Raw genomic sequence first — 26,296 nt, 5'->3', positions numbered from 1 at the left:
TGGATTATAACTTGATGACCCACATTAGTTCTAGTTAGAATCAAAATTAACCTAGTTTCATTGCATAGTCCAATATAATGATATATGTTCTGCAGCAACATAACCGGAGTTCCTACCATCAAGTTTAACTCGTGATTTGGTGTTCCAGAACACCTGATTGTGTCTAAGAACTTAGGGGTATGCATGTCATGCAATAAATAAATATTTTTATTTGAATGACAAGTTGTATAAGAATTTAGATACAATCTTCTCTCTGAATGTTTCATATAAATCATGTATTCATTAACGGACTGAACGACATTAAGTGTCGAGGTCAATATAGCTTTTTGCTGAAAATATGTTGCATCACTGACAATATTTCCAAACAACAGATATGTTGCTCTCAACAATTGTTGCAATATGATCATTGAAAGTTCATAAAGAATATCTATTGTTGCATAACCATCATTTGCTTCTCCAATTTTTTCCATCTCCTAAATTAGCAATCCAATCCGAAAATTATTTCGTTTCAGCATATTCTTGATCAGAACTCAAATTCCGCAGTCTCAGGTTTTTCCTCACTTTCAAAATTTTGCAATGTCTCCAAAAGTACGATATTGCATGTTGATTCATCTTTAGGATTAAATGGAATTAAAAAGCAAGAATGAGCAATGAAGAAGAGATGTTATACCAATGGATGTCACGTTCAAAACAGTTTCTTCATTTGATCTCAAGCCAACAGACAGAGTTTTTCTAATAAGTGTTTTTGCAATACCTCCATATACAAAGAAAATATATCCTGTATTCGAATCAACATCAGTTATAAACGTATTATGTACTTGGCATTGTTGATCGTTCAAATTATTTAGGAGATTCTGATGTTCTCTCAACATAGCTTTTTTTATCAAACCACATCTCATCATGTATTAAGCTATTTTGCAAATAGTGAAAATATTGATCAATTGAAAATGACATTGATTGAAATCCACTTAAATTCTTTCCACAGCTTAGCAAAGTTTCTCAATTTCCACCTACACGTGACTGTTAATTTCATCCTCATTCGATTCTAATTCTACAAAAAAATTAAATTAAAATATATAAATGCATATAACGTGCAAAAATATAAATCATAAAAATACAATAATTTTATTAAATTTTGATTTTGACTTTTAATATCCAAAGGAATTCTATAAACTCCAGTTTTAAAAATACTAGTATTTAACCTGTGCGATGCACGGGATGATATTATTAAAAATTAGTGAAAAATGAATAGATATTTAAATTTAAAAAAATAAAAATTATTTTTTCGTTAATTTTTTAAAAACTTTCTTAAATACAACGCATGTTAATTAATTTTTTTGGCTAATAATCACTATCATATATCAAAATTTTAGATTGTGTTAGCTCAAGGCAATGAAATGATGTTTATCGTGTTTAGTGTATTGATGTCGACCACCAACCTTAATACATATTTAATTCTTTAATTTTCGAGAAGCTATATATTATAATTTTTTAACATGTGATAAAAAAATATTTTTAAATCACATTCAATAAAATTAATGAGAAATAATTTTTTAAAAATTCAGTAATTTCGTCTAAACCCATATTCACAAACAATTTTGTGACATGACATGTGTTTAACGCATTTGAATGATAACAATAATTGTTTCATCAATATCTTTATCCAAATAGATTGTGATTTTATTTACAAAATCTCTTCATAATATACACAACAGCCTATTATTCCGCAAAGAAAATGAAACATGTGATCATAAGTAAATTATGTATAAATTAGAAAAGTTATTTTTTATCAACATTTAATATGTGTATTCCAAAACAATGTCAATAAATTTTATAAGTTGTCTTCTAATAAGATGGTTACTTTATTTAGAATTGGTTTAATCATTTCAATTACGGGACATTTTATACTATCATGTATTCGTGAATTGTAATATAGAAGAAAATTATCACATTAGTAATGCGTAATAATTAAAATTTTGTACAAATAGAAGAATTTCTCGATCATGAAAGACATATTTCAAACTTAATGTCACATTGTTCTCGTTGTTTTCTTATGTAGGTAGTTTATAACAACGAACAAATATAAATTTAAACGAACATTACATCTTGGAAGGATTCAACTCATATATGATGCTAAAAGGAGAAGTCATTTCAAAATTCAATTGAAATGAATAAATTTAGCAAGATAAATAAAATAAAATTGATTTATAATATAATATATAATATTACATTATTTATAATTTAAAATTTAAATAATACATCTCAAGGGAACAAAAAGTATACCAAAGTTTGAACGCCGAAAAAGCAATTTTCACGTTTACTTTATAAATACACGAACCTTGACACGCAGTTACTTTGGGTGCTGTCCGCATGGTCTTCACATGCTTTCCTCCCTCAACAGGCATGTACTGTCAATCCTCGATAATTGCAGTAACCTCAATCACCTCAAACAGCTACAAGCTCATCTCATCGTTCTCGGCCATGGCCAAACCCATTTCTACGCATTCAAACTCATCCGCTTCTGCACGCTTCATCTCTACAATCTTGGGTATGCTCGCCTCTTGTTCGATAAATTCAACTCCCCTAATATTTACCTATATGCCGCCATGATCACGGCATACGCACCGTTATCGGATCATGCATCCGCAGTGCTCCTTTACCGTCGCATGCTACGTGAAAACAGGTCAAAGCCTAACGATTTCGTGTTCTCCATTATTTTGAAGTCGTATCCTGCTGTTTTGAAGAGGCATGGGACGGAGTTGGTGCAAGCCCAGGTGGTTAAATCGGGTTATGGTGAAACCCCGGCTGTGCAAACGGCGATTTTGGATGCCTACTCGAGGTACTGTGTTGATATTGGTGCTGCGAGGAAGGTGTTCGATGAAATGTCGGATAGGAATGTGATGTCGTGGACTGCAATGCTTTCGGGATATACAAGAGTGGGACTGGTGGGTAATGCGGTTTTGCTGTTTGATGAGATGCCCGAAGGTATTAGAGATACGCCATTTTGGAATAGTATAATTTCAGGGTGCGTGCAGAACGGGTTGTTTTCAGAGGCTATTGAATTTTTCAGGAGGATGATAGTTGAGGAGGGATTGGCTGGAAGGAACAGGCCTAATCAAGTTACAGTAGTGTCTGTGCTGTCAGCTTCTGGGAAAGCGGGGTTGCTGCATTTGGGGAAGTGCATTCATGGATATGTGTGTCGGAATGGGCTGAGTTTGGATTTATTTGTCACAAATGGTTTGATTGATATGTATGGAAAATGTGGGAATTATGGGAAGGCTAGAATGGTCTTTAATAATACCAAAGAAACAAATTTGATGTCTTGGAATTCTTTGATAAATTGTTGTTGGCTACACGGGCAAATTGGGGAATCGATTAGCATTTTTGAAGAGATGCTGCAGAGGACAGATGAAGTAAAGCCTGATGGAGTAACTTTTATTGGGTTGTTAAATGCTTGTAGTCATGGCGGATTGGTTGTTGAGGGGCTATATTATTATGATATGATGATTCATGAGTACGGAATTGAGCCTCAAATTGAGCATTATGGGTGCTTGATCGATCTTCTTTGTCGAGCAGGTCGAATAAAAGAGGCTGTGCAAGTGGTGGAGGGTATGAGGATTCCACCTGATGAGGTTGTCTGGGGTGCGATGCTTAATGGCTGTAAGATTCATAGATGTGCGGACTTCGCTGACTATGCAGTTAAAAATTTGATTGAGATCAATCCCAAGAATTTTGGTCATGGTGCAATCTTGGCTAACTTGTGTCTGGAAATGGAAGAACGGGATGAGGTGCAGGAAGGGAAAAAGATGCCTCGGGAGTATACTTACAAGGAGGCGCCTGGTTGCAGTTGGATAGAGGTTAAAAACCAAGTTCATCATTTTTATTGTGTCGATAAATCTCATCCTAGAACCGAGCAAATCTATGCAGTTTTGGAATGTCTGGCTGACTCACCTTAGTGTATACATCATGCTTTCCACCACAAGTCCTCACAAGTGAGATACTACACATCGAGTCCGGCTAGTAAGTACTGCCCATCTGTTTTCAGTATACGGAAATGATTACATCAAGTTGCTGAAAGGGTTGATTTCATATACTTGCGAAGGCCTTTATTCTTTTCCTTCAATTCGACGAGGGCCAGGACATCACGTCATGGTTTCAGTAAACCTTAGAGACATTATGAAAACCAGCCTGCTGTAATGTCCTCCAAAACCATCCAGTGGATATCTTAGGAGAGCCATTTTATTTCCTTGTTCCATCTGATGATTAGAGGAGTTAACGAATGCCTTTTCTAGCAGGTAAGATCTAAGAGAGTGGAATTATGATAATGGGAAGATCCTTTGGTTGCAAGTTGCTTTGATTTAATTTCAACGCTGTGTAAATAAATGATCTGAACTGATCAATAATACAATTTCACTTAAGAAAAATGAAAAAACAAAAATTCCTTGATTTTGTATCTCATGTCGATTTTGTGATAATCTTTTGTAAACTATTCCAAGAACCATTATACGTTCTAGCGGTCCGATCCAATTAATGATTTTTTTGTGTCTAAAATATCATTCCTAGTTCTTCGACCCCGACTCTTCGTCCGAATGGTTGGTGCCCCTAGAAATTAAGCACCTCATCAGGATGCAAATCCAAATCCTGTCTATAATACGAACCCGTGTCCCATGATCTCCTCCTCTTGGACCAATGTTTGTTTGTTTTTTTTTTTATCTACCGATTATCACCCATAAAGGGTTTCGACTCAATGAATCATTCTCTGATGAACCCTCTTGTTTAAGGATTGAAGCCCAAAACAATTGCGTGGAGGTTAAAACGCTAGTTTTCCATCAGACGGCTGTTCTCGTAACTCATATATCCTGGGCTGTGCAAACTCGGAATTTGAACTGAAAGGTCATTCAAAAAATATCATTTTTTTATTAGTTATTGTTACGAAAAATATGAAAAAAAAAGATATATATATTAACGTGATACATATCTTGTGTAATTAATTAATAAATAATAATTCAAATAAAATATATTATTTTTATATCGAAATAATAATGTGTATAAATGTAGTAGATAATCCAAGAGTCGACCCATTATTAAATTAAATCGGAAAAACGTCAAGATCCCATAGGGAGAAGAGTATATTCGAGGCACCGTGCTCAAATATAAATGGCATATTCACTTGAAAACGAAATCATTTAGCTGACAAATTGTTAGTTGAATCACGTACGCTCACTTTTTGCTTCTCGCTCTAACAGATACGTGCATGAGACGATAATCGAAGAGTGAAAAGAAAGAGATTATAATCGAAACCCAGAAAAAAATTACGGTGTAAACTAGTGGATTTCACGGATTGTGAGAAGAAAAGACAAGGGGAGAATTGGTGATGGATGAAGTGGGAGCTTCGACCGTTGGGTTGATGCAAGATTCAACGGGGACATCTTCGGTGACAGCAGCGCCATCCGCGAATGATCCGTCGTCCGTTTTCACGAACTACGGGTTAATTTCTGCTTTTCTCGCATTTGTCATTGCCCAGGGATCCAAGTTCGTGTTACTATGGTAAAGCTTTCATTCGTTAGATAGCGTGTTTTGTCTCTTGAGTGTCGGTGTACTGTTTGATTCAAAAGAAACCTAGGGATTGTATTTTTCTGTAACTCTGATCCTTATGTAGGCTCTCTGATTATCATGGTTTTCGTTTGATTCAAGAAATCTTGGAATCATGATCTGTAATTGTTTTGATCTGGTTTCTTGTATGAAGAAAAGAAGTCGAACAAATTCAGAATTTGACTATTAATTACTCCTTGATATCTTCACACTCGTGCACGACAACATTTAAGAAAAATGACAGCATCCCGTTGATATTCGATGCTGCAAAAATCAAATAAATACAGGTTTATTATGCAATATATTGATGAGATTCTTGAAACCGTTGAACATGATAATCTTTCAGGTATAAGGAAAACCGTTGGGACATAAAGCAACTCGTTGGATCTGGCGGTATGCCATCATCCCATTCAGCGACAGTGACTGCTCTTGCAGTGGCTGTTGGTTTACAAGATGGCTTTCTAGGATCACCATTTGCAATTGCATTAATCTTGGCTTGTGTGGTATGATCTCATTCCATTTTTTCCCTTATTTTTAAAACCCCCTGTCTTGGAAGAAACCATGATGAAACCAAGATTTCAAACGAGGGAGGACTTGTGCTCGTGCGCCCGCGCCCCCCATTGGATCTACTGATATCTAATTCCTTTGTCAACTTGACAGGTAATGTATGATGCGACTGGTGTCAGATTACATGCTGGACGGCAAGCTGAGGTCTGTTTGTATTTCTAGAAATCGATAGGACTGAATATAGTGTGGCAATTGGATAAGTGACAAATATACTGTTTTTATGGTTTGAATGGAAATTTCAGGTTCTGAATCAGATAGTATGTGAACTTCCAGCTGAGCATCCTCTTGCTGTGAGCAGACCTCTCCGCGAACTTCTTGGCCATACTCCTTTTCAGGTTCAGTTTAATGCTTTTATGCTTACAGGATTAAATTTCAATCTATAACTAGTATTGGTAGCGGCGGCCTCAACAAGGGAACGAGGTGACAAACAGTAAATACATTGTCATTTTTTTTCCAAGAAAATTTCTGGATAAGCCTCCATTATTGTTTTCGGAATATAACGTCTTTGTAAACTGTGTCTTGAGTACTGGGATTCTTTTGCACATCAGGTTGTTGCTGGTGCGCTGTTGGGACTTGTCACAGCAACTATAATCCATTTGATCTTTGGCTAAACTGGCTAGGCATCGAAATCTTACCCGTCGCCATTTCATTGATGAAATACTCCATAGATCAGGATACCGATTCTCAAATCCAAATTTTGAAGTCGGCAACTACTTAGTCAAGAGATGTCATTTTCTGAAACATCACCACCCTCCACTGTCATACAAGAAGAAGATCAGTTTAATGGTTAAATTTGTTGATTTTACCTGTTTTGTGAAATGTAAATATCAACGTTAAGAAATTTGTACGAGTGAATAGGTAGAATTTGCATCATTAGATAGACTAATTTGAGCATGTTACTATGTTGTGCTTATTCCTATAAATCTTGGAATATAAATGGCATTAAATGCTGCTGGAATCTAATCCGATAACAGAACAAAAAATTGTTTTGAGCTCCAAAAAAGAATCATTCTTGGTTCTCGACTTTGCCCTCCAAGCAACGTGTTCATCTGGCCTCACTAAAATGGCTCCACTTTTAGTCATTTGACAGAAATCCCACCACGATTCTGATGTTTGGGAACTCTTAACTTCGACCACGTCAATAAAATTTGTCCAAGGTAAAAGTGCTGCTTCGCTACTGCCATTTTCTCCCGTGTCTTTTTCTTGCCACATAATGCACACTTTAAGTGGAATTTTGAGCTCCTCAGATACCTTAAATGCAGCTTTTGCAAGATTGTAGGACTCCTTGATTGGCGCTATAATAAGAAGAAACTCAAGATTGTAGACAGATACAAGGTCAAGGGTAGAGAAAACATCCTTAGATAGTAGTTCAGAAAGTAGTTTAATCTTCATATGAGGCAGTCTCGATCCAGGATCAGTAGACGGAACATAGTCCCTCCTACGTCCTGTTGGTGGTTCTGGTGCCCTTGTTAAACTATCATTGTCGGGTATCAGTGCACCTTTAGCATACCTAAAATTAATGATTTCAAGTAAGAATGATTCATCAAGAAACGCCAGATAAAAGGTATGGGAAAATGAATATTATAGGAGAGAATTTCATTGGAGGAAAATTCAGAATTCTTAAAGGCCTATGAAACATGTAAGTTGACCTGAAACCAAGGTCCTCGGATGGGAACTGAAGTTGAAGGCTTTTTCCTTCTTCGAATATCAGTCTTAGTTTAGAAAGCCGTGATGATCCAAGCGGATTAAAGTCATTCAGAAGAGAATCTGAAAGCTGCAAACGGCCTAAACTAAAAATTCCATCCAAAACTGTTCTTTGTAGATCAGAAGGCAAGATGGAACTTAAGGTGTCATTTAAGGTTCGATGCACTGCAAATAAACGAAAAATAATTGAGTTATGCAACAATACAAGCGAAAAACTTCAACTACACTGATATACCTGAATTAGCAATACTAGGATCAAGACCAAGAGCAGCAGGAACAGCCATTGCTGCTTTAAAGTTTTCGACACTTAATGCTGTATTATAGGTAGCAATCTGACATTTTAGGAATTCCCATGATATAGCAGCCATAAAAAATCAAATCTTGAAGTGAGACGCCAGTGTAATCCAAACCATTCGAGTCATACCTGCCTACGTTCAGTTTCATAAGTGGAAAGAAATGATGGTGGTGTGATTCCCTTGAGTACATAAGCCAACTTCCATGCAAGATTATGAACATCCTGTATGCCAGTATTCATACCTGAAAACTTTCGTTGACGATTTTTAGTTCTTCGAAATTAACATAAAGTTACAATTTAACATAATGACACTCCTAAAATGCAAAAAGAATACTCACCAAAACCACCAGCAGGTGGGAAGCGATGAGCTGCATCACCTGCAAGTATCACATGGTTGTTGCAAGCTAAGAATTTCTCAGCAACTTCAGCATGCATCACCCATGGCTTTACATCCAACACCCTTACATCTGCAAGCTCTCGGCCGGCCAACTTATATATTAATCTTTCACACATCTGAAAACAGTAAATTTTTTAAATAAGAATAAGTGAATAACAATGAGTGACTAGAAAAAGAATTAACAAGCGTACTTGAAGTGTCAACCCAAGGAACTTAACAACGACAGTTGATAAATAAAGTACCTTGGAGTAGAAATCTTCAAATTTTTGCTGAGGTGGGTAAAAAGGTACCTGCAACATCGATAATGCCGGAAACTCTAAGTGTAAGCAGAAAAAACAGCATCGTAGAATTAAAAGAATCAATATACAGCTCCCAACTCATGTTGGAACTTACGCCACCTGCAGCACAAATTCCCCTTGCAGCAAATCATGAGCGACGATAACACCTATGGCTTCAGGATTGAAAACAAAAAACAACATGCCTGGTCTTTCGTTTATCAAAAATTGCCCAAGGTCCTGACTCCTAAAATGTATGCTGACAAGATTCTGCAAATCCTTCTCACCATTCATGCCTACTCCCATGAGTTTTCTCACCGTACTTCCAGCACCATCCGTGCCAACAAGGAAATTACATTGGAAATTTTTCTCTACGGGTTTTCCTTCCCTGATCACAGACGCTGTCACGTTGACACAGTGGTTGGTGGCATTGATAGCTGTGCACTCATGCCCCAACAATATCTCATGCTCTGCAGTCTTGCATTCATCAGGCATCATTGACCCTTCACTTAGAATATGAAAACCAATGTCCTCAAGCTGCTCAGTTAGTAACTTTGTGAGTTTATACTGGGAAAAGTGAGCAACAGAAACTGGACTGACAGTCCTGTCAAAATCTGCATATTGAACAACGTTTAGACAAACTCAAAAGGCTACTGATAGACATATCTTATGGCGTTTTTGGCTATGTTCGATTTACCAAAAGGAATTCTATGAAGCAAAGAGATAGCAAGAACCAACAAAGTTCAGAAGTTACAGAAAATTCGAGATGGAGGAAAGAAAATAAACAAGGAAAATTGAGTGAGGGATCAAATTCACATCATGTGTCCTACAGAGTTAAGGGAACAAAGATTCAAGACCCAACAACAATGAAGCCCGTGATTAAATGATCAATGTCTGTCCCATCAAGAAAATAATCATGAATGCGCACTCACAGCCTAACAAACGACTATATGTGAATGAGTGTCTGCCATATTTGTTACAACAACAATGCCATATGTCATCTATTTATTCGTTGTATTTGCTATAAATGCAACTATCCAGTGTAAACAACATGGCAGTGAATATATTTTAATCATTTTACAAAAGTTCTTTTTTTAGCTTGATATCGAGAGCCAGAAATGGCGGAGGCCAATTCCGAATCCTCAACAGCTATCAACGGTGTTCCTAATCCCAATCTTCTTATCATTAACCCAACAAATCAGATTACCTTGGTGAAATTAACCGATGATAACTACCTGCTGTGGAAATTACAAGTTCTGGCTAGCATCCGAGGCTCGGGGCTTGAAATTTTCATCCTTGACAATCCACCAATCCCTTCTCATTTTGTTTCCACCGACGGCGGGGTAGAAATAATCAATCTCCATTATATCTCTTGGTGTCGGCAAGATCAACTATTTTTCCCGTTTCTTCTAGCTTCTATGGTAGAAGGAGTACAGGGCCGAATGGTGGGGTGTGAAACTTCAACCCAACTTCGGGGAAGAGTCACTTGTCTGTTCGCTTCAAGATCAAAAGCACGAGTAATGCACTACGAATTCCAATTACAAACACTCAAGAAAGGTAGCATGACCATGAAAGACTACCTTAGCAATATGAAAAACTATATAGATACACTTGCTGTTGTGGGCACCCATTAATGAAGAAGGCCAGATTTTATATGTCCTTGGAGGTGTAGGCATCGAGTATGACTCGGTGGTGGTTCACATCAACCACCTCGCGTGATGTCAGTGCATTACTCCTATCGCATGAAGGCAGCATTGAGACCTATAATCTCAATGGCAGCAGTCTTACTCCTGTTGTTCATGCTTCAACTTAAACTTCTCTGAAGAACTTTCAACCATCCAAAGGGTCGTATCAATGAGGATGAGGCCGTTGCAGAAATATGCGAGGGGGACGAGATTGGCAACCGAACAACGCTCGTCTTGTGTGTCAAATCTGTGGTGTTACTGGTCACATAGAACAGATATGCTACTATCGTTTCGAGAAAGCTTATGTCCCAATGCCAAGGGTGTGGGTAGTGGCAGGACACCACAATATCTACAACATAAGCCCTCTCCACAACATCCAACATCTGTCTTCAACACCACTGCATTCAGCATCACTACTTCTGATTCTTCTCTGGAAGAGTGGTCGTTCCCAAATTCAGAGGCGTTACACCATGTCACTCAAGAAATTGGAAATCTCTCATTTGGTTCTGAATATTCGGAGTGTGGTATTAGGTAAGCTTCAAATGATTAATGGAGTAGGTTTGGCTATCTCTCGTCTTGGTCATTCCAAATTTATTATCCCTTATTCTTCACGCAACTTTGTGTTAACAAATCTTCTCTGTGTTCCTCAAATAAACAAAAACATGTTAAGTGTTGGCAAGTTTGCACGAGATAACCGTGTTTTCTTTGAATTTCACCCCCAGTTTAGTGAAGGACCTAGCAACTCAGAAAATTCTTCTCAAATGGAGTTTGCATGATGGCTTGTACGAGTTTAGTCTTGGAAAGCTTCTCCCTCCGTCAACCTTTTCAGCAAAATGCATCCCCTCTTCTTCTTCCTCTACTAACAAAGATCAACACCAGTCATCAATCAACGCGTCTCCTCGTCTCCTAGATCGGTGGCACCTTAGACTAGATCATCCAAGTTTATCAATTGTTAAGTACAATTTATCTTCTTGCAATGTCTCCATTTACATAAATGAATCCATGATTTTTTGCATGGCCTGTGAACTTGGAAATAGTCACAAATTGCCTTTTGCTTCTTCTTTAACTCAATCTCGGCAATTTTTGAACTACTATATGCGGATGTTCGGGGTCCAGCTCATACCGTATCAAGAAATGGATTTAAATATTATGTGAGTTTTGTTGACGCTTATGGTAGTAGTTCACTTGGATTTATTTCCCAAAGCTCAAATCTGAAATGTATTCAGTGTTCCTTCAATTTAAGAAATATGTTGAAATTCAATTTCAGAAACATGTTAAGATCTTATCAATAGACTTCCGACATGTGGTACTCACGGACATGTCCTCTCTCGCTTCTTTACAACAAAACTCCAGATTTTTCTTCACTCCAGATATTGGGTGTCTATGATTTCCATGTCTCGGATCATACAACAACCATAAGCTTCAATTCCGCTCTAACTGTGTCTTTCCTTATGATATAGTGATACACATAAATGCTACATTTGTTACAACAAGGATTGTCGTATTTATGTCTCTAGGAATATTAAATTCGGTTAGCTGGTGTTTCTTACAACGATATGTTTCAATCTCCTCCTGAAGGTCACCCGTCTTCTTCGAACACTTTGTTACTTTACTTACCACAAATCACCTCTTCTAGCATACCTCAAAACTCACACTCTTATCTGTTTGTCCTCTCATCCTAATTCTCTTCATGTCCTCTTAGTTTTTCTCCCCTTATTACCAACTCTCCATCCCCTCATTTGGAATTCTCAAACTCTGCTTCTTCTTCCAAGAACGACCACTCGATGATGACTCGATCCAAGTTTGGAATTTTCAAGTCTAAAATTTTGTAACAAGTTGTTTCATACCTTGAGAGTCCGTGACTTTTCATGAGGCAAAAGCTTCTTAGTGGCGTCAACCCGTGGATAACTAGTATCAAGAACTTCTCTGAAATCAGACTTGGTCCCTTGTTGAAGCTCCTGACAACACCCCTATCATAGGTAGCAAGTGGGTTTTTAAACTCAAGACTAATCCCGATAGCTCTATTGCTCGGTACAAAGCACGTCTTGTGGCGAAATGGTACTCTCAAACTATGTGTTTAGATTATACTGAGACTTTTAGTCCAGTTGTCAAGCCAACCATTATACGACTTGTGCTCACCATTGCAATTTCCAAGGGCTGGAATATTAGTCAAGTTGATGTTAATAATGTTTACATGGTCGTCTTAATGAGGTAGTTTACATGTGTCAACCTCAAGGTTTTGAGATTGAGTCAGACAAATCCTAGCTTGTTTGCAGATTGAACAAAGTCATTTATGGATTAAAACACGCCCCTCGTGCGTGGTTCGACAAACTCAAACATGCTTTTAAATCAATAGGATTTTCCGAGTCTAAAGCAGACACATCTCTTTTTGTCAAATTTAATTCAAGTTCTATTATCTATGTTCTTATTTATGTGGATGACGTCTTAATCCCAGAAAAGGATAAATCCCATGTTCAGGACTTGATCATTCAGTTACTTAATCGGTTTTCTCTTAAAGATCTTGGTGCTCTGTCAGTCTTCTTGGGCGTCGAAGTGTTTAAACATCCTAACCAATCTCTGCTCCTTACTCAAACCAAGTACGCACGGAATCTTTTGCCAGAACAAAAATGGATAAGGCCAAATCTTGCCTACTCCTATGATTACCAGCATCAAGTTATTTGCACATGATGGTTATGTCTTCGAGGATGTTACCTTGTATCGAAGCACGGTCGGAGCTTTTCAATATCTCACGATTACAAGACCTGATATTTCCTTCAGTGTGAATAAAGTATGTCAATTCATGCAAAGATCTCTTCATACACATTGGAAGGCTGTCAAGCGTATATCTCACGGGCAATCGGACACTCTTGACTTCGGTATACATCTCGTTTCTTCCACTAATCTCAATCTTGTTGGCTACCGTGATGTTGACTGGCGAAGTGATATTGATGATCGACGATCAATTTCTGGTTTTTGCTGGTTCCTTGGGAATACCCTATTTCTTGGAGCTCTAAAAAACATGCCGTGGTTTTCTCGTTCTAGTACCGAGGCGGAGTAACGAAGTCTTACTAATGGTACAACGGAAATCCTTTGGATTAAATTCCTATTATCTGAACTTCACATTCTGCCAGTAACAACTCCCATAATATGGTGTGATAATCTCAGCACCATTGCATTAAGTGTGAATCCAATTCTCCATGCTCGCACAAAGCATTTTGATCTTGATCTGCATTTTGTACGAGAAAAAATGTTATCTGAGTCTCTCTTTGTTCGCCAAGTCCCGGCTGTTGATCAAACAGTGGACATTTTCATTAAATCATTGACCACTGTTTTTTTTTCTCAGGTTACATTCCAATCTCAGAGTTTTTCCTAATCCACTGTTGAGCATGATGGAGGAAGTTAAGGGAACAAATATTCAAGGCCCAACAACAACGAAACCCATGATTAAATGATCAATGTTTGGCCCATCAAAAAGATAATGATGAATGCGCACTCACAACCTAACAAACGAATAAACGCGAACGAGTGTCTGCCATTGTTGTTACAACAACGATGCCATGTGTCATCTATTTATTCGTTGTATTTACTATAAATACAACTATCCACAGTGTAAACAGTGTAAACAGCATGGCAATGGATAATATATTTTAATCATTTTACGGAAGTCCCTATGTCCTAGAGTCATGGGTTTTTGTGATATCCCATTTCTTTGACATTCAAAACATATAATTTTGTTCTTAAAGAAACATATAATTTTGCTTCCCATATCTGTAAAATTTTAAATTGAAAATAATGTCTAAAACCAACCACATGTTGCACATATACAAAATGTTCTTACAATTGTTCATCTAGAAAACTCCAGTTTTTTCATATAAAGGCTTGTAAAAAAAACTCAACTTGTACCTTGTGGTTGCAAATGATCAACAGAACCCAGTATTCGACCCGTTAAAGAAGTGCAGTATATGAACTTTCTCCATGAATCCACCGGAGGTTGAGACCTTAAAATTACATCAGCCAGACCATTTAATTTCCGGAACACCTGGCATAAACGATCTACTCAAAACAAAAGCTTTGCATTACTGGAATCCTCGACATGTTTCAAGAAATTCACAATTGCATCATCGAGGTCAAACAAACAAAAGAAATATGAGAAAACCTCCATGGATCTGTTGTTGATGAAATGAGCTTGAGGATGTCTCGAGAAAACCTTGCTTTTCTCCAGAACCGCACATTTTACCCCTAAAGAACACCATTAGGCAAAGAAATGTCACAGTTATTTCCATCTTTAAAACAAAATTTGATGCATGCTAGACCAAAGCTAAACACGATCTTTTCGGTTATGAGAAACAGATAAAAAAATTTGACCCAGAGAACCCACAATTTAGAGCCATGGACATCGTAAAGCTGGTAAAAGAGGAAGAAATATGTTAGAATAATTCTCAACCTATTGTTCATTATCTACATGCCAGATAGTCTTTTTAAAAAGCTCATTAATTTGATTGAAAATGGCAAATGAGATTCAAATTTTGTAATCCTCGGAACAGAATTGAAAATAAAACCAAAGAAATTCGTGTAATCGACATAGGAATACCTAATTTCGTAAGAAGAATTGAGAGAACAAGGCCCACAGGGCCGGCACCCACGATTAAGACTGGCAAGAAGATTGGATCTTCAGCATAGATTCTGCTAGAACAGTCTGACAAAACTCTCTTTTGAAGGTAAGAAACGCAAACAATGGCATCGCTTCTTGCTTCGATGTGATGGAGTCCCTGAAACTTCCCGATGATCCTCAAAATCCCCATTGCAGAGACTACATAGAATCAATTAAAACATTTGATTTCTTCTTGAATTTTTTCTGACTGGGATGATGAACAAAAGAGCAAAAACAATCAAGTGATACTAAAGAAAAATAATGGCATTCCAGTATATTGACTTGGGTTGCCCAGCGGATACATCCTCAAAAAATTACCGTAAAGACTATACCAATCAAGCAGACCAAAAACAAAGAGAAAACAATCAAACTAAAATAGCCGCATTTGCAAAGTACCCAAATAAAGAATCATATCATATTATCACTGTATAATAATCGCAATTTTAATTTCACGATTCAGCAAAATCTTCCAAAAAAGAAACAAACCATTAGAGGACCAAGCACTAATCGAGCATCCAGCTATCCCACATGCCACAACACAGAAATGGTAAAAAAAACACAGAACATCACAGTTGCATCCATAATTATCAATGAAAAATCCACTACATTGAGCTAACTACGAGAAACAAGAAACAGACACGAAGAAAGAAGTGAGTCTTTTACCAGAAGATTGAAGAACAAAAGAGACTTGTGCTTCTTACAATCTTGTTTATTCTCGCAGATGGAATTCCTTGTTTGTTTGAGTAGAAAGCTAAAGTAAGCGGAAGAAAGTCCAAAAGCTTGAAAATTCAGAAGAGGAGGAGGAAGAAGAAGATGCGTTTGCCGCGCGTGGAGAAAAGTCCCCAAGGTTTTAGTTATCTACTTTTGCTTTAAAGCAGGTTTGCGTGAGACGGTCTTACGAATCTTTATGAGTGAGACGGGTCAACCCTATCAATATTCAAAATAAAAAGTAATATTCTTAGCATAAAAAGTAATATTTTTTCATAGATGACCCAAACAAGAGATTCGACCCACGAAATTGATCCGTAAGATCGTCTCACGAGAGTTTTTGTGTTTGCTTTAAGTTCTTATTCTTTTATTCGCACATATATATAAAATCCTAGTAATTAAACCAGAAAAAGGAATGATAATGCCAAAATGAATATCAAGATAAATATCAAGATATACAAGAAATATTTATTGGACATCACTTTTTTCAAGGATATTTATTCATGTGATGGGTGAATCAATCATTTTCGTATTTATATTAAAAAATAATACATTTAATATAAAAAATAATATTTTTTCATGAATAACCCAAATAAAATATTCGTCTAACAAAATTGACATGTGAGACCGTCTCACATAAATTTTTGTATAATAAAAATTATTATACATATCACAACGATTTATGACAAAAAAATATGAAAATATGAATTAAAAAAATATAAACATGACTTCCTTAATATCAATATTTATTTTTTTCACTCAATTATGATACGTGAAATTTTCCTTATACTTGTATTTTAATTTTGTCGAAGAAGTGAAATTTGACTTGATTTCCTCAGTAAAAACACTTCAATTTTCATGCTTATATTTATTTTATAAGATAGATATCACTCATCAAAATTCTTATCAATTATTAAAATTCATCAAAATTCTTATCAATTATAAGAGCCCCACTGTCCAATATATTGGTTGCATTAAATTCGTATAAATGACCGATAAAAAAGGGGTTGAAATAATTAATAATGATGCAGCGGAGAGAGAAGGTTGAAGCAATCACGTCTCATTCTAATTTAAATAACACTAATATATTATTAACATAATCGTCATCACACACACACACACACACATATATATATACACACTAGCGATTGAGATACACGCAATATCAACTTAATTTCAATAAAAAAATGTAATAATATTATGGTAGGAAAAAAAGTTTTTTGGTGTCGAAGAGAAAGGTAAAAAAAGAAGAAATTTTAATGTCATTTTCAAATAGTTTTTCTAACTCTCTCAACTATTATAATATAGAATAGAATAGAATAGATATATATACTAGTAACAGTTAGACGCTCTTACTTTATACAATAATAAAAGATATATGATAATAATAAGATCCATCATAAATGCAAGAGCCTTACATGTATTAATGTCCATATATACAAACACATAAAAATATACAAAAAATACACTATAAAATTTGTAAAATAATGGCTATCCATATATGATATAAACTCATCTTGTTTTGTGCTTGATGAAAAAGTTGGAAGGTAAGGCTCTATCCCACCATCATAGTAAGGCACCAATCAATTGTATTTGATCACATGCAAATTTTTAGTCAAAAGAAGCTTCCACTTTCAGCATTTTTAATGATACTTCTAGTCCTTCAAAAAAAAAAATCTAGTGATATATAGATACACTAGAAAGGAAATATAAAATTAGTTATATTCGTGAAGACTCAACCCAATACAATATCAATTTAAAGTTCAATAAACTTGCAACCTTTAAACCAAAGAATACCTCACATTTTTAGCCCAATAATTACTTACATTGATAGCCAAACGCAACAAACAAATCTGCACCTCATCAAGCTTCATTTCAAAAATTTGAAGCACAATTTACAACTAATTTGATCATCATTGTCAGCCACTAATGACCTTTAAGATCTGAATTTTTTGAACAGCTTCTTGGTCAGCATGTGAGAGCCAAATAATGAGTGTTAATGCCATTAAAAGATGATTATCACATGCTAAAAACCATTTAGAAGCCCTCCCCATTCTAGCCTATAAATATCATCAAAATTGTATCAAACACAAAACATTTCTCTCCTTATTTTCAAGTTTCCCTATAACAACATATTTGAGCAACATTGCTGTCAATTCCAAGCTAAAAATCTATCCAAACTCAGGTAGGAAGGTGCTATCCATTTTCTAAATTTCAGAAGCTGATTTCTACCCATTTTCGAGCAATCATTTGCAACCACTTTCGAGTTATTGATTGACTTGACATAATTAAAATTATAGTAAAAACTAAAAATATTTTTTTGCTCATAACCTCGTACTAAATCCGCTTAAAATCGATGATTCATCACGGTTTTTAGAACCGAGCACATCTTCGCATGTGTTCTTGAGATGTTGTAATGGAACCGATGACCGCCTGGTATTTGTCCCATCCATCCCGTTACCACCGCATAGGAGTTATCTCGACCGGATGGATACTCATCTCCTCTTCAGGAGTGCGAGGTTTGTTTACAGGGTCTGACAAAAAAATGCTGGAATATTTTTTCTTCCAAACTAGCACACCATTCGGGTTCACTCACATCTTAGCATGTCGGGTGAACCATATGGCTCTGCATCCCTAGGCTTCTCTTCTGGCCTTCTCCAAGTTCTTTCGTTCATTGACATACTCATATCAAATGTTGACATATGCAGCTGACACCCTCACTCCCACTTTAGCAATTAGACAACCTTTTAAGTTGTATTTGGAGAGATTTGAAAAATGATTTGAAACATTACATCTCTCAAATATATTTCAAGTCCATAACGATTATCGTTACATCAATATCAATTATTAATAAGTGGATTCGATGTAAACTTATGAAAACAATCGAATATTTCTATCCATACAAAAACTTGTGTGAGACGGTCTCATGAGTCGTATTTTGTGAGACATATATCTTATTGGGGCAATTCATGAAAAAAATTATTTTTTATGCTAAGAATATTATTTTTTATTGTGAATATCGGTAGGGTTGACCCGTCTCACAAAAGACCTACTCATCTATCCAAACACAACTTCAAACAATTTGCGTTGTTCATATCATATAGTTATTGGCACTGACAACAAGGACAAGACACCCATTGTAATCTTGAAAGATTAATATATTATTTCAAATATATTTGAATTTACTATTAAATCCACATACACCTTATAAATTTGAATAAAATCGCATGAATGTAGCAACGAATTTTCTCGAATTTTCTCTCTTATAAAATAAAATTTCACTAACCGTAAAACAAACCCCAAAAAAAAAAAACGAAATAATTTAACATAAAATTTGCAATACAATGACTGAATAAAAGATGATTATCATTCATACCGTTTTTCCAATTCTTGAATATCCCTCCCCTTCGGTCAGCTCAAACAAACCCTGGCAGAGTGGAACTGGATGGAATCAAAGGCGCGTCTGCCGATCCTTCTGTTCGAAGAGAAAATTGCGGAGACAGTGGATAACAACCCTGTAGCCGTGATAATCGGTGAAACGGGTTCGGGTAAAAGCACTCAGCTTTCCCAAATTCTTCATCGGAAAGGGTATACGCGATCAGGTTGCATCGCCGTCACTCAGCGTCGTCGTGTTGCTGCTGTTTCGGTGTCTCGGTAACTTGGTTTTTATTGTTTAATGCGTAGCTTATTACGTGGGAAAACGAGGAAATCGAGGTGGATGAAAATCTATACTGTATTATTAAGTGTGAGGGCATGATAATAACTACCTAGAGATGACATGTAATGCCCGAGATTTTGATTCTGTTAATATGAGATTATTGATTATGAATTGATATAATTATAGACGGGCTATTACGAGACCAGATTGGCCAAAACATACGAAGGGTGCAATTTTTAGACAGAACTATTGGCGCCCGAGCGGTAGAAAATAACCGTCCGAGCGCCAATGGTCAACAGGAGCATGTTTTGGGCAGAGGATGCGGCGCCCGAGCGGTAGTTTGTGACCGCCCGAGCGCCAATGCATCGCAAGATTGGAGTTTGGGCAGAAAGTCTGGCGCCCGAGCGGCAATCTTTAACCGCCCGAGCGCCAGTGTTTAACAAGATATGTATCGGGCAGAAGGCTCCGCGCCCGAGCGGTAACTTGCGACCGCCCGAGCGCCGACCGAAATTCATGAAAAAATAGACACGTATCATTAACCGAGCAACTTGATATATATATACATATATACTTTACTTTCCCAGCGGAAAACGAAGAGAAGAATCGAGGAAAGGTTCTTGTATGTGTGTTGAAAATCCTTACGCCTTTTGTGAGAAATCCGTCCGTCCGAATTATAATCTGACTTCAGTACTGCAATCCTATCGACGTAGGCTACAACTTGACGTAAGTTTTGCTACGTTTTGACATGCTTTGAAATTATGTCATTGTCAGAATTGAATAGGATTCATATATGATGTTCTTGACATGTTAGACATCATAGAATCGAAGTCAGATTAAGAAACGGACTTGTTATGTAATTGTTATGAATTTTGGAGTCGATTTGACTGAGATTCGATATCAGATTTGTATTATCATTGAAATTATGAGTTATACCGGTATTGATTATGAGTTCTGGTATTATTTCTGAGATGTTGGGATTTACGGGGTTATCGAGACTGTATTGTTATGTCGTCGAAACCTCAGTAGATTGATATTGACCAGATTTACGATTGACTGAGATTGTATTGTTGTACTGTATGTCGATTGACATTGATCAGATAGTATGTTGATTTGAGTATTGATCAGAACATGTTCTGAATTGAGTTATATATTGATATTGTGTCTGTTCGGTATTGTTATTACCAGATTGAGAATGGACAGAGTTGAATTCAGGACTTCGTCTCCGTCAGACCGAGAAGATAAAGGTATAAGTCAATGTGGTATTGGGACATCGACTCAAGTAGGATGTACTTGAGTTTCCCTAAAGCACATACTTTACTTTATTGTATTGATATTTGCATTGATTTGATCGATATAATACTTGTTCTCTTGAATTATAGATAGCAGGTATTAGACGAGTAATCTTGTGACAGAAGTGCCTGATAGTGGTGGGATCGCCACGGGCACATTGCACGATGTTACAGGATAGTGTAGACATCTTGGGACGGAAGTGCCTGACAGTGGCGGGATCGTCACGGGCACATTGCACGATGTCTCAAGATGGGATATTAGCGATAGAGCTACAGTCCATGACAGGATAGGTCAGGACACCGGATGTTGGTTATATCGAGTAATAGGATTGGAATTCTTCTATTACGGAATTCGATATAGGAACACCATATTTGGTTATATCGAGTAATAGGAACATAGTTCCTTCTATTACGGAATTCGATATAGGAATACCACATTTGGAAACCGGGATCCCTAGACTAGGATTGAGTCTAGTCTTAAATGTGACGTCATGAGTCTAATTGACAGTTATATTGATTCATGTTGATTATGTTCCTGAATATGGTACATATTGATTATGTTCCTGATGATGGTACATGTTTAGAATAGGATTTATTCTTGATATAGATTTATATTCTGATTTGAATACATGTTAGACATATCTGTTATATGCGGTTACATTGTTTTTATGATTGCATGTATACATGATTTATACTGAGAATGTAATTCTCACCGGAGTTATCCGGCTGTTGTCTTGTTTGTATGTGTGCATGGCAACAGGTGGGATAGGATCAGGGTCAAGAAGAGAACGAGGCTGGACTAGATAGCGTGGAGATCCGGGCTTCAAAGCAACTTAGGATTCAGCACTGATATATAGTTGAACCTAGTTGAATTCTTGTAGATAGTACAAGATTTATATTTTTATGTTTAATATGTAATTTGAATTGAATTACATTACGTTTCCGCTTTGTATTTTAAAAAAAATTTAGACCCTGTTTATTATAAATGTTTGAATTATTCCTCAAGACGATTAAGGAATGAATTAGCGTCCGGGTCCCCACATGACATCATCTTTTTCTTCCAATTTTATCCTTATATGATACTAATATTACATTTTTGTTTTTTTTTTCAATTTCAACACACAATCTTCCCATTTTATCCTTATCTGATACTAATATTACACTTTTATTTTTTGTTTTTGTTTTTTTCAATTTCAACACACACTTTTATTTTTATTTTTTTATTTCAACAATTCAAATATCAATTTAGTCCCTTCCATAATTTGTCAAATTTCACTTTAGTCCATCGATAATGATAAAAAAGATTGTACACACAAGCATAGCGTGTGCAAAGTAACTAGTATTTATTAAAAAAATGGAGCGAAAGTGATTTATTTTTTTATCCTTCTTTTAAAACTTGTTTAAAAATTAATTTTTTTATTAGTGTATTTAATTATTTATTTTAATTTATATTTAATTAAAAATAAAACTCACCCTACCCTACTCAACCCTCTATTCATTCCCAATCTTCACACAAAACATCTTCTTCTCAAACCTCTTTACCTTCATTGTTTTGATTTTTGGCTAACAATGAGTCTACGAAATATGCATCTGCAAGAAATCGTACGAGAGAATCACATATTGGAAAGAAATCGTTTTTTTATTTTGAATTTTACTGGGTCGAAGTAGCTCGGATCGAGCTCCTGGGTCGAGCTCTTCACTCGACCCAGGCGTGATGAGCTCCTGGGTCGAGCTCTTCACACCCAGGAGCTCATCACGCTGTGAAGAGCTCGACCCACAGTCAGGCGTGAAGAGCTCTTCACGCCTGGGTCGAGTGACCTGTGGGTCGAGCTCGACCCAAGTGGGAAGAGCTCGACCCACCTCGACCCAAAACGAAGAGCTCGACCCAATTTTTAAATAAACATACACTATTTAACATTTTTGTTTTATTTTGTTTTGTTTTTGTTTTTTTGCAGATTTACTTCCCCACTAAACCTCGAATGAATCAATTCTTTGAATGTAAGTTAACATTAGTATCAAGATACATTGAGATTTGTAAGCAAATTGTATCATTTTTGAATAAGAAAGAAATAGAATATTTGGTCCAGTATACACAATTTGGTAATTTAATTATATGTGCTAAGGATTATAACAATTCGAATCAATTGTCATGATTTTTGATGAGTAGACAAACTTATGATATTGGATGTAATGAATTTTGGATGATATATCGTAAACGACCTTTAAGGTTTTCATTATTAGAGTATTGTTTGTTAACGTGCCTAAATTGTTCAAACTTTTATCATGTGATACATGAAGAAAGATGAATTTAGGTGGAAGCATTTTGGTGGAAGAGACTGTATAGGTTTGGAGGATTTCATAGATAGAATGGATGAGTACGAGAATGACTCAGGGGAAGAGATAGACATTGAGAAGTTGAAATTGGCTTGTCCTTTGTTTGTGGTTGGTGTATTATGCATACAAAGAAAAAATAAAAATGATACAATCGATTTAGAATGGATTAGATTAGTTAATAATTTTGATAGTTTTATTAACTATCACTGGGTAGAATAGCTTTCGAAGAAGTTCTTTATAAACTTAGAAAAAATCTTGAAAATAAGTTCAGAAGCTATGAAAAATTGGTAGCACACCATGGTATGATCCAGATTTCAGTGGATGTGGTGGCTTCTATATAAGTGGATTTATTCATCATTTACAGGTAAGTAAATATTTTTCATTATATGAAATATTCTTGTTATTTTATATCATACTAATAAATGTGTTTTTTTTTTAACTTTTGTATTATCTAATACATTTTTTGTTAATTGTTAACTAATTTTTATGTTTAATGTTAATGATTAATACAGGATATTTTGGGGATCCTCATTCCCACCACGGAGGAGCTGGTGTCTGCGCATATGACTGGCGATTTTGTTGATTCTAATAATGTGGTAATCAATCGTATTACGGAGTTGATTAGCCAGGTTATTAAAGTAGTGTGCAGTCAAGATTCATTGGACGACGCAGAGGAAGAAGTGGGTGTACAGACTGAGGATCTTCAGTTTCATCGACCATTCACGTATACATACTCCAGATCATCTCGAGATAAAGTACGAAAATCTTCTCGGCCATCTGAGGGTCCTTCACACATGAATCAACCGTCTCCTCCATTGACTGACATGAGACATACATCTGTGCATATAGATCATACATCTGGTGCAGATATCTATGACCTTCGTTTGACAAGTTTGGAGGATAAAGTTGGGACGATACAAAAGGACCAAGCCGATATCATGAATCTATTGAAAAATATGTATATAGATATCTCGAGTTTGAAGGATATGTTTGGGAGATTGTCTACAATGAGTGCCAATTTTGGTAACTTTTATAGATATTTTTATGATTTTTAACTTATCTATATTTATATAATTTTTAATTGTTAGTATGAAAAATGACAAAATTATATGTATTATTATCTCATATCAAGGCGAGACATCAAGGCAAAGATATGAAGCTATTCCATTTATGAGAGTAGATGAGGTGGATCCAAATATAAAATTCATGAGCGATCCGTCTTTGACTCGTGCTTTTGAAAAAACCTCGGGTCATAAGTTAAGATTGTTCACAGTGGAGGAAGAGCATATGGCAGACGAAGAACTGCGTCATCTTCTTATGAATGATATGATGTCTCTAAATTTTGAGAAAAGAGCTAGAATGTTCGCCAATAAATCGTGGCCACGAGTAAGTGCTGATATTAATTCTTGTATGGAGAATATGAAGATATCTGGGTTGTGTTCGTCCTACAATAGCTCGTGGTTTCGAGAATTGGGGACACCTGCTTGTTGGTTGACTGAGACAGTAAGTTTTTTTCTTATTTTCTTTTTTGTTTTATTATGTTGAGTTAGTAATTAAGATATTTCACTTTATCACTTTCAGCATATTCAAGAATGTTGTCGAGGGTTGCTCCAACAACAAAGGACGTACTCACATTTAATATCACAGGAGGTGTCATTGATAGACGTCGATTTTCATCAGCTGGTTTCGAGTGCTTTCGATGAGGGCGGACAGAATAATATAGAATGTTTGATGCCCTATGTGAGAGCAGAAATTGGTGAGTGGCCGGCTATTCCATGGAACAAAGTCAAAATAATTTTGATATCTTTTCATCTTCCCGGGCATCGGGTTTTGTTAAAGGTTTTGCCTAACAGTAAGAATATCACAATCATGGATTCAGAACACGGTGTAGCTAGGTCGGGCAAGACATTGATTAAACTTATTAACCATTTGTCCCTCATGCTTCCACATATGTTGGGTATTGATACTTTAGAAAGATGGAGTATAGTTAGGCCATAGAATTTTCCTACTCAAAAAACCAGGTTAAATTTTTTTATTTTAAAAATTGTTATTTCATTATTGATGTATATCAATGTAAATTTTATGTTTGTTTTTTCATTGCAGTGGTGAATTTGGAATATACTGTTTAGCGTCAGCAGCTTATATCATGTTTAGGGAAAATGCCTATCAATAAAACGGTGAGAATATTGAAGAATTTAGGCATTATTATTGTTGTATTTGGGATAAATTATGGTCGTTGGATTAAAACATTTATATGGTACTTTATATTGATTTTATTTAATTTATGTGATCCATTTTTCAGTTTACTCAATCTCTTTTAAACGATGAAAATTGGTTCGATTCATTAGATCGAGGATGGGGTCGTATAGGTATCTATTTTAAACAATGAAACCAAATCACCAATTCACACTGTCGTGTGGATCGAGCCACACAATATCGTGGCTCGACCCAAAATAGCCTCAGTGGGTCGAGAGTCATGAAGGCTCGACCCATGTTCGTGCACGAGTAATATGCTCAACTCATTGATATACAATAAACATTAATTTCATATGCTTCAATATACATTCAATCAAATAAACATGTAATGAAATTTGTTATGAATTTTTTAGGTTATATTATTATGAAATTTGTTAAGAATTTTAGTGGAATTATAAAATTTGTTAAGAATTTTAGTCGAATATAAATTCAAACCCACATTGTTAGAACAAGAGATACATTCTTTTACTATTGTTATGAATTTTTTAACTAACATACTTAAATTATAATATATATAAATCATATTAAAATGTTTACACACATAAATATTTTTATATATATTTACATTCTAATCATATATAAAGTGAATTATATATTATAAAATGATCAAAACTCAAAATCCCTCTACCTACTCGACCCAACTCGACCCAAAACATAAACCCTGAACAAAACCCTAAACCAAACCCAAACACCACCACTCGACCCAACATCGAACCATTTACCACCCACTCGACCCAAACTTAAAAATCTACGCCACACATTACAATCTTGTCCATTCGACCCACTCACCACCCCCTCAACCCAAAGTCAAAAATTCACCACAAATACATTACATATTAATAAAATCAAATTGATTGTCTTTAAATTCAAATAAATTACATATCA

General features: G+C 35.9%; 4 protein-coding genes across 8 annotated transcripts; 3 read left to right on the top strand and 1 right to left on the bottom strand.

Annotated features, from left to right (window-relative positions):
* The first annotated feature begins 2,326 nt into the window (after positions 1-2,326).
* Positions 2,327-4,439, top strand: LOC142525220 (pentatricopeptide repeat-containing protein At1g33350). The gene has a single exon (XM_075629421.1). The coding sequence runs from the start codon at positions 2,382-2,384 to the stop codon at positions 3,954-3,956; it is 1,575 nt and encodes a 524-aa protein (XP_075485536.1). The 5' UTR covers positions 2,327-2,381; the 3' UTR covers positions 3,957-4,439.
* Positions 4,440-5,095: 656 nt separating this feature from the next.
* Positions 5,096-6,870, top strand: LOC142524658 (uncharacterized). Its single transcript, XM_075628711.1, has 5 exons — positions 5,096-5,547; positions 5,939-6,095; positions 6,253-6,303; positions 6,402-6,494; positions 6,708-6,870. Exons 1-5 carry the CDS (start codon positions 5,375-5,377, stop codon positions 6,768-6,770), a joined length of 537 nt encoding a protein of 178 aa, XP_075484826.1. The 5' UTR covers positions 5,096-5,374; the 3' UTR covers positions 6,771-6,870.
* Positions 6,871-7,037: 167 nt separating this feature from the next.
* On the bottom strand, positions 7,038-19,527 carry LOC142524657 (uncharacterized). Of its 5 annotated transcripts, none has more exons than XM_075628706.1 (11): positions 19,251-19,527; positions 15,107-15,325; positions 14,672-14,754; positions 14,419-14,554; positions 8,954-9,444; positions 8,798-8,845; positions 8,497-8,671; positions 8,288-8,400; positions 8,099-8,195; positions 7,809-8,028; positions 7,038-7,669 (listed from the first exon to the last, which is right to left on the bottom strand). In XM_075628706.1, exons 2-11 carry the CDS (start codon positions 15,315-15,317, stop codon positions 7,102-7,104), a joined length of 2,142 nt encoding a protein of 713 aa, XP_075484821.1. In that variant the 5' UTR covers positions 15,318-15,325; positions 19,251-19,527; the 3' UTR covers positions 7,038-7,101. The 5 variants fall into 5 exon arrangements, with proteins under 5 accessions (XP_075484821.1, XP_075484822.1, XP_075484820.1 ...); XM_075628707.1 differs by lacking the exon at positions 19,251-19,527 and adding an exon at positions 15,830-16,019; XM_075628705.1 differs by lacking the exon at positions 19,251-19,527 and having other exon boundaries at positions 15,107-15,812.
* Positions 19,320-21,643, top strand: LOC142524659 (putative pre-mRNA-splicing factor ATP-dependent RNA helicase DEAH4). Its single transcript, XM_075628712.1, has 3 exons — positions 19,320-19,528; positions 20,718-20,776; positions 21,582-21,643. Exons 1-3 carry the CDS (start codon positions 19,320-19,322, stop codon positions 21,626-21,628), a joined length of 315 nt encoding a protein of 104 aa, XP_075484827.1. The 3' UTR covers positions 21,629-21,643.
* Positions 21,644-26,296: the final 4,653 nt, after the last annotated feature.

The sequence above is a fragment of the Primulina tabacum genome, chromosome 14 (genome assembly GCF_025594145.1).
Source record: "Primulina tabacum isolate GXHZ01 chromosome 14, ASM2559414v2, whole genome shotgun sequence".
NCBI classification, from domain to species: Eukaryota; Viridiplantae; Streptophyta; class Magnoliopsida; order Lamiales; family Gesneriaceae; genus Primulina; species Primulina tabacum.
This window is presented reverse-complemented; position numbering and strand designations above follow the sequence as displayed.

Bases quoted from the DNA above. Each gene is read 5' to 3' on its own strand.
- LOC142525220 (XM_075629421.1), top strand. From the start codon at position 2,382: ATGCTTTCCTCCCTCAACAGGCATGTACTGTCAATCCTCGATAATTGC.
- LOC142524658 (XM_075628711.1), top strand. From the start codon at position 5,375: ATGGATGAAGTGGGAGCTTCGACCGTTGGGTTGATGCAAGATTCAACG. The intron at 5,548-5,938 runs GTAAAGCTTTCA...ATAATCTTTCAG, and splicing joins TCCAAGTTCGTGTTACTATG to GTATAAGGAAAACCGTTGGG. The intron at 6,304-6,401 runs GTCTGTTTGTAT...TGGAAATTTCAG, and splicing joins ATGCTGGACGGCAAGCTGAG to GTTCTGAATCAGATAGTATG.
- LOC142524657 (XM_075628706.1), bottom strand. From the start codon at position 15,317: ATGGGGATTTTGAGGATCATCGGGAAGTTTCAGGGACTCCATCACATC. The intron at 14,755-15,106 runs GTATTCCTATGT...GGTGTTCTTTAG, and splicing joins AATTCTTCTTACGAAATTAG to GGGTAAAATGTGCGGTTCTG. The intron at 8,029-8,098 runs GTATATCAGTGT...GTTTATTTGCAG, and splicing joins TCCTAGTATTGCTAATTCAG to TGCATCGAACCTTAAATGAC.
- LOC142524659 (XM_075628712.1), top strand. From the start codon at position 19,320: ATGGAATCAAAGGCGCGTCTGCCGATCCTTCTGTTCGAAGAGAAAATT. The intron at 19,529-20,717 runs GTAACTTGGTTT...TGTTATTACCAG, and splicing joins GCTGCTGTTTCGGTGTCTCG to ATTGAGAATGGACAGAGTTG. The intron at 20,777-21,581 runs GTATAAGTCAAT...GCATGGCAACAG, and splicing joins GTCAGACCGAGAAGATAAAG to GTGGGATAGGATCAGGGTCA.